General features: G+C 37.2%; 2 protein-coding genes across 2 annotated transcripts in view; both read left to right on the top strand.

Annotated features, from left to right (window-relative positions):
- The first annotated feature begins 1015 nt into the window (after positions 1-1015).
- On the top strand, positions 1016-1795 carry LOC140163440 (uncharacterized). Its single transcript, XM_072186754.1, has one exon. The coding sequence runs from the start codon at positions 1016-1018 to the stop codon at positions 1793-1795; it is 780 nt and encodes a 259-aa protein (XP_072042855.1).
- Positions 1796-14235: 12440 nt separating this feature from the next.
- The window catches only part of LOC140164283 (uncharacterized), a 45341-nt gene continuing 45191 nt past the window's right edge, over positions 14236-14385 (top strand). The window contains exon 1 of the mRNA XM_072187554.1: positions 14236-14342. The gene's annotated coding sequence lies outside the window, so the exon portion shown is untranslated. The remainder of the gene's footprint in view (positions 14343-14385) is intronic.

The following is a 14385-nucleotide window of genomic DNA, read 5'->3' as shown; positions in this document are numbered from 1 at the left end:
CTTAATAAATGCTTTGTATGGAGTTTCTTCAAATCCTGAAGAATCTCGTCAGTAGATTGTCTCCACTTTCTACTATGCTGCTTTGTCTGGAGTTTCTTCAAATCCTGAGGAATCTCGTCAGTAGATTGTCTCCACTTTCTACTACGCTTCGTTGTCTGGAGTTTCTTCAAATCCTGAGGAATCTCGTCAGTAGATTGTCTCCACTTTCTACTATGCTGCTTTGTCTGGAGTTTCTTCAAATCCTGAAGAATCTCATCAGTAGATTGTCTCCACTTTCTACTACGCTTTATGTAAGAGTAATTTATGCTTATTTGAAGTATCTTTTTGGCTTGATTGTTTTTGTCAGTGGATTATTTCATTTATTAATATTATTTTATAGTAAATTTTGGCTCACTTTTCAATAATTACCAGCTTATATAGGGATTTAAAGATATAATTCATTGATAGAGTTGGCATTGTTTCTTCTTTTGGAGATTTCTGTTTATTTAATAATTGCGTTATAAATATTGTTTTCCAATTCAATCCTCTGTTTGATCCAAAGAGGTATCTGCATGTATTTGCTTAAGATGAAATTTGGTTAAATGTGATACAGAAGTCAATTCTTGCATGTCCAGCCTATATGGTTGGCTTGTTGTACACATTTTTCCAATAATTCTTGTATTGTGTTATTAATAATATTTATTGGAAGATAAATAACTATTTATATTATGTCTTAACTGCTATGAAAGTGCTATGATTATTATATTATTATTATATTATGAAATATATCATTATTTATCATTATTTATCTCAATTATATTTATGTATATGAATATAAAATTGTTGAATGGTCATAAATAGCTTAATAAATGGTCCTCATGATCGGGAGGGCAATGCGGAGTCTAATCATTGCTTTGGTGTTGTGTTTTCCTGATGTCTCGAGACAATCAAGTACAAAGATACATATTCAGACTGGGTCTTGCTTAATGGTGGTGTCCCTCAAGGCACCGTCATTGGCCCTCTCTCCTTCCTCGGCATGATCAATGACGCCTTGGATGTTCCAAACCACAAAGTGTGGAAGTATGTGGATGATCTTACTATTGGTGAGAACAGGGCCTATGGTGAAGCCAGCACCGTGCAAGACAGTCTGGATTCTCTGAGTACTTGGGCTGATGAAAACAAATTGAGGCTGAACCCAGCTAAGTGTCAGGCTTTACAAGTGTATTTTGGCAGGAGGGAAGTTCCTGAGGTTGACCTGCATATTTCAAATCACCAACTTGCAGTTGTTGATAAAGTCAAATTACTTGGTGCCATGATCCAAAATGACTTAAAATGGGATAGCCAAGTCGATAGCATGTGCACTAAAGCAAACCGCAAAATGTTTATGATGCGCAGCTTAAAAGAAGCAGGGTTCAGCCCCAGTGAGCTACTCACAGTATATAAGGGATACATGAGACCAGTATTGGAATATGCTGCCCCTCTTTGGCATGCTGGCCTTACTCAAAGTCAAGTGAACCAGGTGGAGAACATCCAGAAACGTGTTTGTAAGCACATCCAAGGCAGGGAGTACATATCTTACTCCAAATCTCTAGCAGATCTTGAGCTGGATCCTCTCTGCAAAAAAAAAGAAAAAATATGCAGAGATTTTGCCACAAAGACAACTACATCTGAGAGGTTCTCCACCTGGTTCCCGCCGGCTGAGTATAGGTCTGTCATGACCCTTAGAAACATGAGAAAATACAAGAACTTCAAGTGCAAAACAAAAAGATTCCAGGATAGCCCCATGCCATACATGGCTGACCTTTTAAACAAATAATTTGGTGTTTTTGAGTGCAATTGTATTATTGTATTTTTTCAACTCATTTTGCTGCCAGGTTTTTGAATATTATCTTGTCTTTGAATATTATCTTGTGTTAATTTGGTTGACCCCCCCTGTTATCAGGTATTCAAACTTTTTAGCAGCTGGTCTGCTCAGTGCAATTTATCTGTGATAGCTATTTCATTTTCATTTTTATCTATTTTTTTTTTCCAAATATTTAAATCCAATTTATTTTCTTGCAAGCAGCTGGTCTGCTCATTATGTATCCCCCTTCCAAATTTTGCCCCCTTTAAAACAGCTGGTCTGTTCTGTGTAATCCCCCATGGTCTCAATTTTTTGTTTGGTATTATTAATTACATGTATTTCTAATGTGCAATATTTGATGTTTTTTTTTATATATATTTAAATGTTTCTCGTGTGCAATTATTCTAAATGTAATTTGATGTTTTTACAATTTCTAAATGTGTCTTTAAAATGTTATTTGATGTTTTTATACTATTTAAACCAAATTGTAAAATCCATGTAATTCAGCCATTTGGCTGCAATGTGTTTTAATAAATATACTATACTATACTATACTATACTATTAAATGACATACTCCATCGTGTTATTCAAAATCTTGTTTTTGTCACAAGTACAGCACCAAAAGAAAAAAAAAATTGAATTGAGGGCATCTTCCACAGCAAATGTTACAATATGACTTTAAAGGTCCGGGGTGTGGGGGCGTGTGTGTGGGTTGGGTGTTTGGGTATGTGCATGCACATTTGTAGTGCAAGTGGATGTATAAAAATGGCTGATTCCTACTTAAGTTGATTTTTTATTTCTTCCATGGTTCGGGTAGGTGCTGGTGATCTGCAATCATGTAGAAGTGACAAGGTTTAGGATCTACTCCTCTTCTACATGCCGATGACCAATGGGTTTGTTTAAATCTGATTTTATCTTATGATAATATTATAGAGTTGACTATTCATGGGATCCTACTACAGCTTATCCTAGCATGGCTTTGTCACATGCTTTGCTGCTTTCTTACTTGCTCTTTTTCTTTAGCTGTTTTGGCTAAGTATCCTCTCTCCATAGACAATCAACTATTCTTGTCAGTCAGTTTATTATTGTTCACTGATGTTAATTTTGTATTTCTTTTTGTAATTATAGTATACAAATATTGACTGCTATGAGGGGCATGGTTAAAATTATATGCCCAGGGTGCACCTCGGGTCATAGCATGGTTCTGAGATCACTGCACAGATTGCCGTGATAGTACGGCGAATCCGCTTGTTTTTCAATAGCTACGCATGGTGATTTTGTTCGAGATAGGCTGAGCGACTCAGGCTAAGCATAGTACGACTATCATATGAGATACCACCAAGTTCTATTCTACACATTATTACGATTTGCGCATGCTCTAGTATCCCATATGGTGTTGCTATTACAAGGAAGTTCGATTTGTTTTCAGGTAAAACCCAGGTTTTGTTTTTAATACACTAACTTGAAATTAATACACTAATTAGCAGCCATTGCTGTTTGCTCTGGATACATTTTTACTGCATTTTTGGCGTAATGATTTTTAAATCGTAAGTTAAAATTGTGATATATTTAATTTTGAGAATTACAATTATATAAAGGAACACATTTAAGATCCAGGTGCTTGTATAATAGAATATTCGATCACACGTGTATATCACAATGCATATGTAAACTTTCTTTATCTGTGTCAACAATAGAATATTGATCACCAACAGCTGTATGAAAAAAATATTTATAATATAGTGTGTTGACACTGTGCACTGCGGGCCTACAATGTTAACCATGACCCGAATAAAGCAGTCAATATCTGTTTTACATACCTCATTAATATAGATTTTTGTCATCTGATTGGTTAAAAGGCCTATTTTATTGTTCATAGGCTATGGTAAAATTTACACAACTGGCAGGCAGCATGTTGATGCCGCGTGCGTAATGCGAACATGCCATTGCGCGCATAGAGTTTGATCGGGACGCACACCGATGATGTAAAAATGACTATCCCCGGGGAATAGTCTTTTATGCCCGGGGAATAGTTCAGATTTTATGTAATCCTTAAAAAGGAGGATATAGCTAATTCAATGACTGCACTTTTCACCAATCAGATGGCAGGAATCTATATATGAGGTATATAATATGTTTTATTTTATGTCACAGGAATGGAAAAGGTGTTTTAGTCTACTTAGTAGACCCTTTAAATCCATATTCTGATATCATCTCACAATCAATTTAGAATGAGAATGGCTCCCATCCAAAAACCGTGAAGGGAAGAGAGCGGTCATTGGGGTTGTGTTGTGATTGGTGGAAGGGCACAGCTGGGGAGAATTTTGATCAAAAAGGGACTATACTCTGAGAAAAAAAAAAGGTTCTAAAAGGAGAAATAGGACCCACACATTGCACACTAGTACTTTTTAACATGGAATTATAATGGAAAAATAACATGCATTGGCAGATAAGCCAGAAAAAAACTCTGGATATAGCTGCCTGTGTGGGGACTTGAAGCCCATACTAAACAGGTCTAAAGTCTGGTTCTTACAGATAAGCAGTCAGGATATACAGTACAAACAACATTATCGAACATCGGATGCATATCTGTGAGGTCCAGGGTTCAAATCTCTACATGTATTTTTTCTGGGTTATCTGCCATGTATGTCATGTTTCCATTGTAATTTCATTTTCAATTATGCTAGTGTACGATGCATGGTTCTTCTTTCCCTGTATATTAAGTTAAGAATTGTGATTAAGCATCATTTATTTTATCTTGTGGGGTTCTCTATAGAGGCTACAGAACCTGTAATTGTTTCCTAAAGAGTTCTTGAATTGCCAGAAACTTTTTGAGGGTTTAGGTGTGAGGGTTCTCTCAGGAGGACATATTAGAACCCTTTTTGAACTTTTTTGTAAGTGTGTATAACTTAAAAATCTATGCATCTTTCCTATAAAATTACCATTTGCTTACTTTTATTCCTTCATGGTGCATTATTTGTATATATGGTAATTCGAATAAATATTATATTCTAGAGTACTTATTATTCTATAAAGATATAGGCCAGCAGAATAAATCAATGAAATTACATTAAGAATACAAAAACTGCTCCTATCGGTTAATTGTGATGCCAAGAAGAGAGCAGTCACATTAGAGCAGTCACTAGGAATGTGTTGTGTTTGGTGACACAATGAGCTGGGCGAGTTGTTGATCAAAAAGGGACTACAAAGTAGGCTAATTGTGTTCGGACTTTCGAATCTATTTTCCTTTACCATAAAATTACAATTTGGTGCATTATTTGTATTTATGGTAATTCAAATATATATTATATTTAATATAAGGATTCTAGAGTACTTATCATTCTATAAGATAGGCCAGCAGAATAAACCAATGAAATTACATTAAAAACACAAAAACTGCAGAAAAAATCGTCATGGCCGAAGCAGAGAGCAGTCACTAGGAATATGTTGTGTTTGGTGGCACAGTGATCTGGGGCGAATTGTTGATCAAAATGTACTACAAAGTGGGCTAATTATGTTAAGACTTTCAAATCTTTTTGAGAACATTTCAACTGAGGGCCATAACTTTGGACCCAAACATGCTACAGACGTGGAACAAGGGTTAAAATGTGACCCCTCAGCACAACTGAGCCCTGAAGTCGCCAATCATCATTTTTGAGATATTCAACCACAATATTCTGCTTGAAATTAGCTTTAAAATGATGTATATCATGTCTATAGTACTTGACATTTAAGTAGTGAAAAAGCAATAAAACAGTCAATAAATCCTTTGTTTCCTATTGTTTATTGTTAAGTTCAATGGAGCATATCTCAATAGTGGCAATGGCGACATCCGGGCTCAGTTGTGCTGAGGGGTCACAAATGTGTATTTTGTAACTCACTTTTATGTTAGGTATATTACTAAATTTCGACTAAAATAGCTGTTCATGTAGAACATGTGTCACTTTTCAACTTCAAAGTACATGTACACTTTAAAAACATTAACACTATTTGAGCAACACTTCTTTAACATGTAACACCATTATTAACCCAACAAACACAAAAATGTTCTTAAAACGTTTATTCAAAATGTTTTAATAACATTTAAATGTCGGGTTATATAAGAGCCATGAAAATGTTTTTAAAACGTTACTGTAAAAAAAAGTTGGGCAAACATTTTTGTAATATATTTTGTCAACACTTAAATAACATTCTGTGTTAGTGAAGATTTAAAAAAAATGTTTTAACAGAATTAGCCTATGTGTTAATAACAGTGTTTATGTGATACATAAAGGTGTTGCTCAAATAGTGTTACTATGTTTTAGAGTATATAGATCTTGCTTTTTGTAATTAAATAGTTGGCCATCATCACTCTCCTCATTCATAATAATAATTGTAACTTATTTATTTTTCAATGTTTTGGTATGATTTCAAAAATAAACTTAAATCTTTTTGCATATACCACAGAATTAGAGGAGAACCAGGACACAACCACCATCTTGATACAGGCATGTATGGGGCAAAAATTGGGGGTATTCGGTTTCCCTCAGAATGCACTCAAAGCAATCGTTGTCATTCAAGCGCGACATGGATGATGGGCGCATTTGAGAGACGCACCTGCACGCGATACCAAGATGCTTTTTGAATTGTTTTCGTTCGTCTCTGCTCTGTGCACCGTCGGCAAACCTGAATACCCCTAATTCTCCCCATAGCTGACGGTGCTATTGTATGTGGTAGTATGGCGGTATAGGGAGTCCGGGTTCTCCTTCTCTAATTCTGTGGCCTATACCAAGAAATTTTGACAAAATTTGAACCACGTTTCTGGTTTTGTGAAAATAGATCACATATTGGGCTATTCCAGTTGAAATCCATACACCCCTGCGGAAGATATGACCTTAATCTTCTACACAGGGAGTGTGAATTTCAAATAGGGTTACCTGAATGGGTGACTGCATTTGAAATCTACACTTCCTGTAGTGGGAGGTTAAGATCATGACATATGACTTCCATAGGGGTGTATGGATCTCAACTGAATATCTAACTGTATGCCTCATAATTTCTGATATAGCGATTTGTATATATTTAAGGTTTATTATACATGAGTTTATAAATTCATATGTTTTGTATAAGAATTACAAAAGTTATTATAACATATATACTTGTTGAACGCATTACACAGATCACAGCTGATATGAATTAAACAATATGATGTTAAATTGGTTCAGTATTTGTGACATTTATCATTTACTCTTTACTTGATATCCATGGCCATACATTATCACTATTTAAACCAAGTTGTTTTATGTATGTATGTGCAGAATCCATGTGTAGTTTATGTCTTGTACAAAATAATGTATTTCTGTTGACTGTCTTTCACAGCTAATGGGAATAAAACAATATGATGTTAAATTGGTTCAGTATTTGTGACATTTATCATTTACATAATATCCATTAAAATCAATTAACACTATTTAACCAAGGGGTTTTATGTTTTTAAGTGCAGAGTCCATAATATGTTCTTAATGTCTTGTACAAAATAACATGTATTTTTTTGTTATTGTTTTCAGTGTTTTTTAGCCTATTTTTCTGAATCAAATTCACAGAAAATGGTATAAAAAACATGGCTTCAGTGTTTGTTTGTTTTTTCAAGACCAGGTTTCAATCAATCAAATTAATAGATGGGACCATGAAGTAATAAAGAAAAAAATGCAAGTGCAAGAAAAAGCAAGTGCTTTCAAATTATTGCACCACCTTAGGCCTCAGGCCTCGAAATAAGAACAAACATCCAACGGTCCTCCGGACCCTTGCCTTTGAAATTCCAAGGGTCCTCACCAATTTTCAAGGGTCCGTCCCCGGACCCTTGCCTTTAAAGTTTCAGGAGAGAGAATTAGCTGCGGCGATCCGGGTTGACAACTTGATGGTAAACTAAAATAAAATTGAAAGGAAGCTGTACGTATTATGTAAATCAGATTTTCCAGGATTTTCTGCTCTTTGCTTGGTTCAATTTTTACGGGTCACGCGGACCCGTACCGTAGGAAATTCGCGGGTCCGCGCCAACTTTCACAGGTATTTGACGCAAGGACGCGCCTTATTTCGAGCGCTGTTAGGCCTATACATGAAATTACCAGACATTCAGAAAATATCTGTGAGCACATACAACCAACCCCACCACCCATGACCACATACACATAAGAAATGCACATTAACCCTGCACACATGCAGAAAACCCAGAATTCATCATAGGAGTCTCATAGGCATGAGGAGAAAATGGCTATATTAGATGAATTGTTAGTAAAGGTGATCAACTGATCAACATGAGAGATTCACCCATCAAAAAGGTTTAGAAATTGAAAATGAATTATTGAAGTTTCATTTTGAGTTGACCCAGTCTTGAAGCAGTTTTCAAAGCAGTTTTTCGACCAGTTCTCGAAGCATGCTATAGTGGTCAGGCTCCCTAAGCCATTAGGCTTAAGCCCAAATTAGTCCTATACTAAGCACTGCTTACACATTGTAAATCACCCGGGGGGGGGGGGGCACTCAGAACAAATGACCATACGGGGACGTGCCGCAAACAGGGGTAGCATTTTCAGCCTTCTGGTATATCAATGGCCCCTTTTTCAAAGCCTATTTTGGTATATGAATGGGTCCTATTTTCAAAATTTTCTCAATTTTTTCGGAAAACAGCCCAATTTTCCCTTAATCTAGCCAAAATTTTCAAAATTTTCCCAAAATTTTGGGAAAATTTGTAAAAACTAAGACAATTTTGGGTAAATTCGGCGAAAATTTGGACTTTTGGTATAACAATGGGTCCAAATTTCTTGAAAAATTGGTATATTTATGGGTCTACTTCCAAAATCTCAGCCTGCACGTCCCTACCAAAACCAAACTTGAGTACCCCGAAATCACCTATGATGATAAATCGATAAAATTGATCCACATTGGTGTACTGGTAGAGCTTATGGCTAGCCTGCTGGCTTAGGAAGCTTGACCAACGAGTAGCCAAGCTTCGAGAAATTGGACCTAATGTTTTCATGCATATAATTATAGTTATTTTATATTTTTTGTTGAAAAGCCCGTTTTCATTACCCAGGCAGTATTCCTGATTGGAATAAAACAATATGATGTTAAATTGGTTCGGTATTTGTGACAGTTACCATTGTGGACTTCTTTGGGACACACCATTTGATTTCCAAGGGTGGGCATGGGAGTTTTTTGAGAAAAAAAGTAGAATGTTCATATAAATTCCATTCTTGAAATGCACTTACAGATTTAACTTGGTAGTATTTTCCTATAATGTGTACTTCCACCATTCTCGCCGCAAATTTCGGAAATCTTTATTTTGCGAGTTTTTTCCTTTAAAATTCACTTTTAATAAACGCCTTCCTTTTTGAAATTGCAACGCCCGTGTTTGATAGAGTAAATACAATATGTAACTAAGGTGCACGTGGCATCAGGGAAATAGTTTTAAACTTCTCTCAAATGTTTTTATGTATATAATACATGAAGTGTAGGCAATAAGGAGGGGTGCACCCCTAAATTGACAAAAAGATAAAATGGGGAAAATGTAAAAGTGTGCATAAGAAGGTCCAAATCATAAAGAAAATTTAACAAAAGGATCACTTTTCATGTTAAACTGTACAAATTTGCCCCCAAATTCACTTTTTTCATGTAAGCAATTTATGTGGGAAAATGGTCCACTTTTTGGAAATTCTGCATCTTGCTCCCATCACAAAAAAACCTGGCTATGGGCATGGGTGTAGTTCATACACTGCAAAAACTCCCAGATAACACTTTTTTAACACTTCAACATGCATGTTTACTTCCATATTTTACATGTAAAAGTATAGGCGTTGCTTACAATTAACACTATACTGCATTTACAAAGGTAGTGCTGGCACAATTTCATCCTGAAAGTGTTTCTGGCCTCTAGAGAAGGTAATAAGCAATTTGTACTTTTCATCTGATTGACATTATTTAATCAATTAGTGAACTACCCGTCAAGTTTGAAAATCTATTAAAAACATAATAGTCTTTCGCCGTTTAGAATTTGATTTCGGAATGATTTTCAAAACCTCTTCTGAAGCTATTTTAATGAGAAGATGATAGGGGTGGATGTTGAATTAAAGGCCTATAGATAATAACTTTACTGCCCTTCTTCATCTTACTCAGCTCCAGTGGTGTAGCCAGGTTTTCGGAACCGGGGAGGCACAGCTTGTAAATGTACCAATGGAAATATTTTTTTGCCACGGAATTGTGAATTTTTGACCCCTTCCCCCCACCCTTGGTTACGTCACTGTTCAGAAGATATGAAACGTTTAAAATGTGAGTATAAATTATTGGACTTAAAAAACGTAATTTACCAATAGTATCAAAAATATCATTTTGTTGTCACAAGAAATGAACCCTTCAACTTTGGGGATTATTCAACCAATAATGAACTAGAGATAATTTGCGCTCACAGAGCGCAGACAATCGCAAGGCATGTAACCCTTTAATGGCCGTTTGACCTGACCTTTGACCTTAATGTTTCCCAAGTCACGAGGTTTGTTGTCATCGAAATTAAGCCCCCATACCCTTACAGACAATGAAATTACAGTATAAGATTTGAACCCAGATAACCTTTGACCTGACCCCTGCAAAGTGTTCCAACATATTCCCCCTGGTCATTAAGTTTGTTGTCACAGAGTTTGAGTCTCGTACCCCACAGATGTCCAAAAAATGCATTTTTTAAATTTGACCTTTGACCTGACCAGTGCAAAATGTTCCCCTGGTCATGAGATTTGTTGTCACTGAGTTTGAGCCCCATACCCCTTACAGATGTCCAGAAAAGGAAATTATAAGATTTGACCCCAGATAACCTTTGACCTGACCCCTGCAAAGTGTTCCAAAATATTCCCCTGGTCATTGAGTTTGTTGTCACAGAGTTTGAGTCCCGTACCCATTACAGATGTACAGAAAATGCATTTCTTAAATTTGACCTCTGCATGACCTTTGACCTGACCCCTGTAAAATGTTCCCCTGCTCATGAGATTTGTTGTCACTGAGTTTGAGCCCCATACCCCTTACGGATGTTGAGATAATGCAATTGTAAGATTTTACCCCCTTAATGACCTTTTGATCCCAATTCTTTGTACAACTTTTAGACACTGGCTAAAGGTGATGCAGGTATGCAAGTGACGACATTGTGTTATGTAATTTGTGGAAGAAGAAGCATTTTTAGTGAAAATCACATTTGGGCCATAATGACCTTTGGATGACCTTTGACCCCGAGTTGGTCATGTAACATTTGTGCCCCCACCCAATGGTCCTTGTGACCAAATATGGTCACATGGCTTAAAGCATATAGCTACGATGGCTCGTTAAAAGTTTGACAGAAGAAAGAAAGAAAGAACTAGTGGCAAATGGTGGTCATAGACCACAAACCTAGCTGGGACATGTTGGTGTTGTGGAGGTATGACCCCTGCAAAATGTTCTAAAAATGTTCCCCTGGTAATGAGGCATGTTGTCACAGAGTTTGAGTCCTGTACTCCTTACAGATGTCCAGAAAATGCAATTTTAAGTTTTGACCTCTGCATGACCTTTGACCTGACCCCTGCAAAATGATCCCCTGGTTATGAGATTTGTTGTCACTGAAAATGTCCAGAAAATGAAATTATAAGATTTTACATCAGATAACCTTTGACCTGAACCCTGGAAAGTGTTCCAAAATGTTCCCCAGATCATTAAGTTTGTTGTCACCAAGTTTGAGTCCGGTACCCCTTACAGATGTCCAGGAAATGCATTTCAAAAATTTGAACTCTGCATGACCTTTGACCTGACCCCTGCAAAATGTTCCCCTGGTCATGAGATTTGTTGTCACCGAGTTTGAGCCCCATACTCCTTACAGAAGTCCAGATAATGCAATTGTAAGATTTACCCCCTTAATGACCTTTGACCCCAATTCTGTATGCAAGTTATAGGCGTGTGGTATAGCCGATGCATATATGCAAATGACATCATTGTACTATATAATATGTGGCAGAAGAAGCATTTGGAAGGTATTTGATTAAATACCGGAAATGCCCCCTTAATGACCTTTGACCCCAATTCTGTTTAGACCCTATGTGCACTGGATATAACCAATACATATGTGCAAGTTACGTAATTGTAGGGTGTAACCTGTAGGAGGAGAAGCATTTTGAAGTTATTGCCAGAAAGAAAGAAGAAAGATCGGATAGCAAAACAGTACCTAGCTCGGGGGGTTGTAAACCCCCCAGCTAGGTAAGAACTGACCAAAAACAGAACACTCGCAAATTGGAAATTTGCGATTGTAATAATAGGTCAGTAGAATTACACCAATTACCATGGTTTCCAGAATACAATACAAACTAGTGGCAAATGGTGGTCATAGACCACAAACCTAGCTGGGCGTGTTGGTGTTGTGGAGGTATCTGACCCCTGCAAAATGTTCAACAAATGTTCCCCTGGTCATGAGGTTTGTTGTCACCGAGTTGGAGACCCGTATTCCTTACATATGTCCAGAAAATGCAATTTTGAGATTTGACCCCAGATGACATTTGACCTGACCCTGCATGTTCCAAATATGTTCCCCTGGTCATCAAGTTTGTTGTCACCAAGTTTGAGCCCTGTACCACTTTAATACAGAAGTCCAGAAAATACATTTATAAGATTTGACCTCTGCATGACCTTTGACCTGACCCCTGCAAAATTTTCCCCTGATCATGAGATTTGTTGTCACGGAGTTTGGGCCCCATATCCCTTACAGATATCCAGAAAATGAAATTATAAGATTTGACCCCAGATAACCTTTGACCTGACCCCTGCAAAGTGTTCCAAAATGTCCCCCTGATCATTAAGTTTGTTGTCACCAAGTCCGAGCCCCGTACCCCTTACAGATGTCCAGGAAATTCATTTATAAAATTTGACCTCTGCATGATCTTTGACCTGACCCGTGGAAATTGTTCCCCTGGTCATGAGATTTGTTGTCACCGAGTTTGAGCCCCATACCCTTACAGATGTCCAGATAATGCAATTGTAAGATTTTGCCCCTTTAATGACCTTTGACCCCAATTCTGTATGCAAGTTCTTGGCGTGGGGTATAGCCGATGCATATATGCAAATGACATCATTGTACTATATAATATGTGGCAGAAGAAGCATTTTGAAGGTATTTGGTTAAATACAGGAAATGCCCCCTTAATGACCATTTACCCCAATTATGTTTAGACACTATGGGCACTGGATATAGCCAATACATATGTGCAAGTTACGTAATTGTAGGGTGTAACATGTAGGAGGAGAAGCATTTTGAAATTTATTGCCAGAAAGAAGAAGAAAGAAAGAACGGATAGCAAAACAGTACCTAGCTTGGGGGGTTGTAAACCCCCCAGCTAGGTAAATGCATTTATAGCTATAATAGCAATTTCTATTCACCAAAAGAGGGCACACTAATGCACCACGTTCTGTGCAGCAGACTGTGCAGGTTCTGTGTCTGTGATGCATGCACTCTTTGCCTGGGGTTCAAATACTGTTCAAGCCATTGAAGTGATAATTTTCATGTTAAGTAATTTTTCACACTATTTCAATTACAACCAGTTTTGCTTGGTGCCAATTTTCATCAACCTAACTACACTATATTTGCAGGTTTTAAATTTTGTGTTAGCTTGGAAGAGCGTAAATTAACATTTTGCAAGAAATTTATTTCAACTTTTACAAAATACTATTTTGGCTCCCTACATGTATTTCACATCAATAAACACGCAACATGACCTTTACCTTGATCTTTGCCTACATGTTCCAATTTACATACAGGGCTGCTATGCAAAACCCAGGGCACAGTCATTGTATGGTCCTCTGACATAACACTTATAAAGGGGGAGCGGGAGAAGTGTGTACTGGTTGTGGTATAGTATAGTACCGTACTTGAACTTGACCATGCACACAAAATGTGATGTGTGTGTGATTGGATTATAGACATGTGCTAGATCAGTGGATGTGCTGTATCACCATGTGCTTGGTCTATATCACAATGTAGTGGCAATGAACATGGATGAACAGTTTTTCGGGAAGAGGTTTGTTTCAAAATAGCTTTCACACAAAGCTCATGCTCAGCTCAGGTGAGTTATGCAACAATGTGATATAGCTTGATATCCAGCATGCATGTGTAGCAGGACTCATCATCTCAGGTGTTCCTGGCAGCAACTATAAATAATTTGCAAGTTGTGACAGACAGGCTACTGGGATTTCTACCATGTGGTGCACCAGCAGCACTGCTTTGATGTGACAATGCGGTAAAGCGTGGATGAAATCTGAATCATATATCTTCTCACTTGAGTGACGATTGTCTCGCACAGATTTAATAGCTGAGGAGACTAATGAGTGAAATGCGAAGCTTTTCTCACGTATGCACACCTGATGATGGATAACCCGATTTTCTTTTATTTAATTAAGAACGCTGCTGGGATTGAATCAACAAGCGGCCTGAGCATGCTGAGTGTCTATTAGATCTATTGAAGCATCACATTGGAAGAATATTGAGAGGTATGGAAAATATTTAAGTTAGGCCCTTCACACTTGATTATTA

The sequence above is a fragment of the Amphiura filiformis genome, chromosome 11 (assembly GCF_039555335.1).
Source record: "Amphiura filiformis chromosome 11, Afil_fr2py, whole genome shotgun sequence".
NCBI classification, from domain to species: domain Eukaryota; kingdom Metazoa; phylum Echinodermata; class Ophiuroidea; order Amphilepidida; family Amphiuridae; genus Amphiura; species Amphiura filiformis.
Note: the sequence above shows the minus strand (reverse complement) of the source record. Positions and strands in the feature narration are given on the sequence as shown.

Excerpts from the sequence above, each read along its gene's own strand:
- LOC140163440 (XM_072186754.1), top strand. The coding sequence starts at position 1,016 with ATGATCAATGACGCCTTGGATGTTCCAAACCACAAAGTGTGGAAGTAT.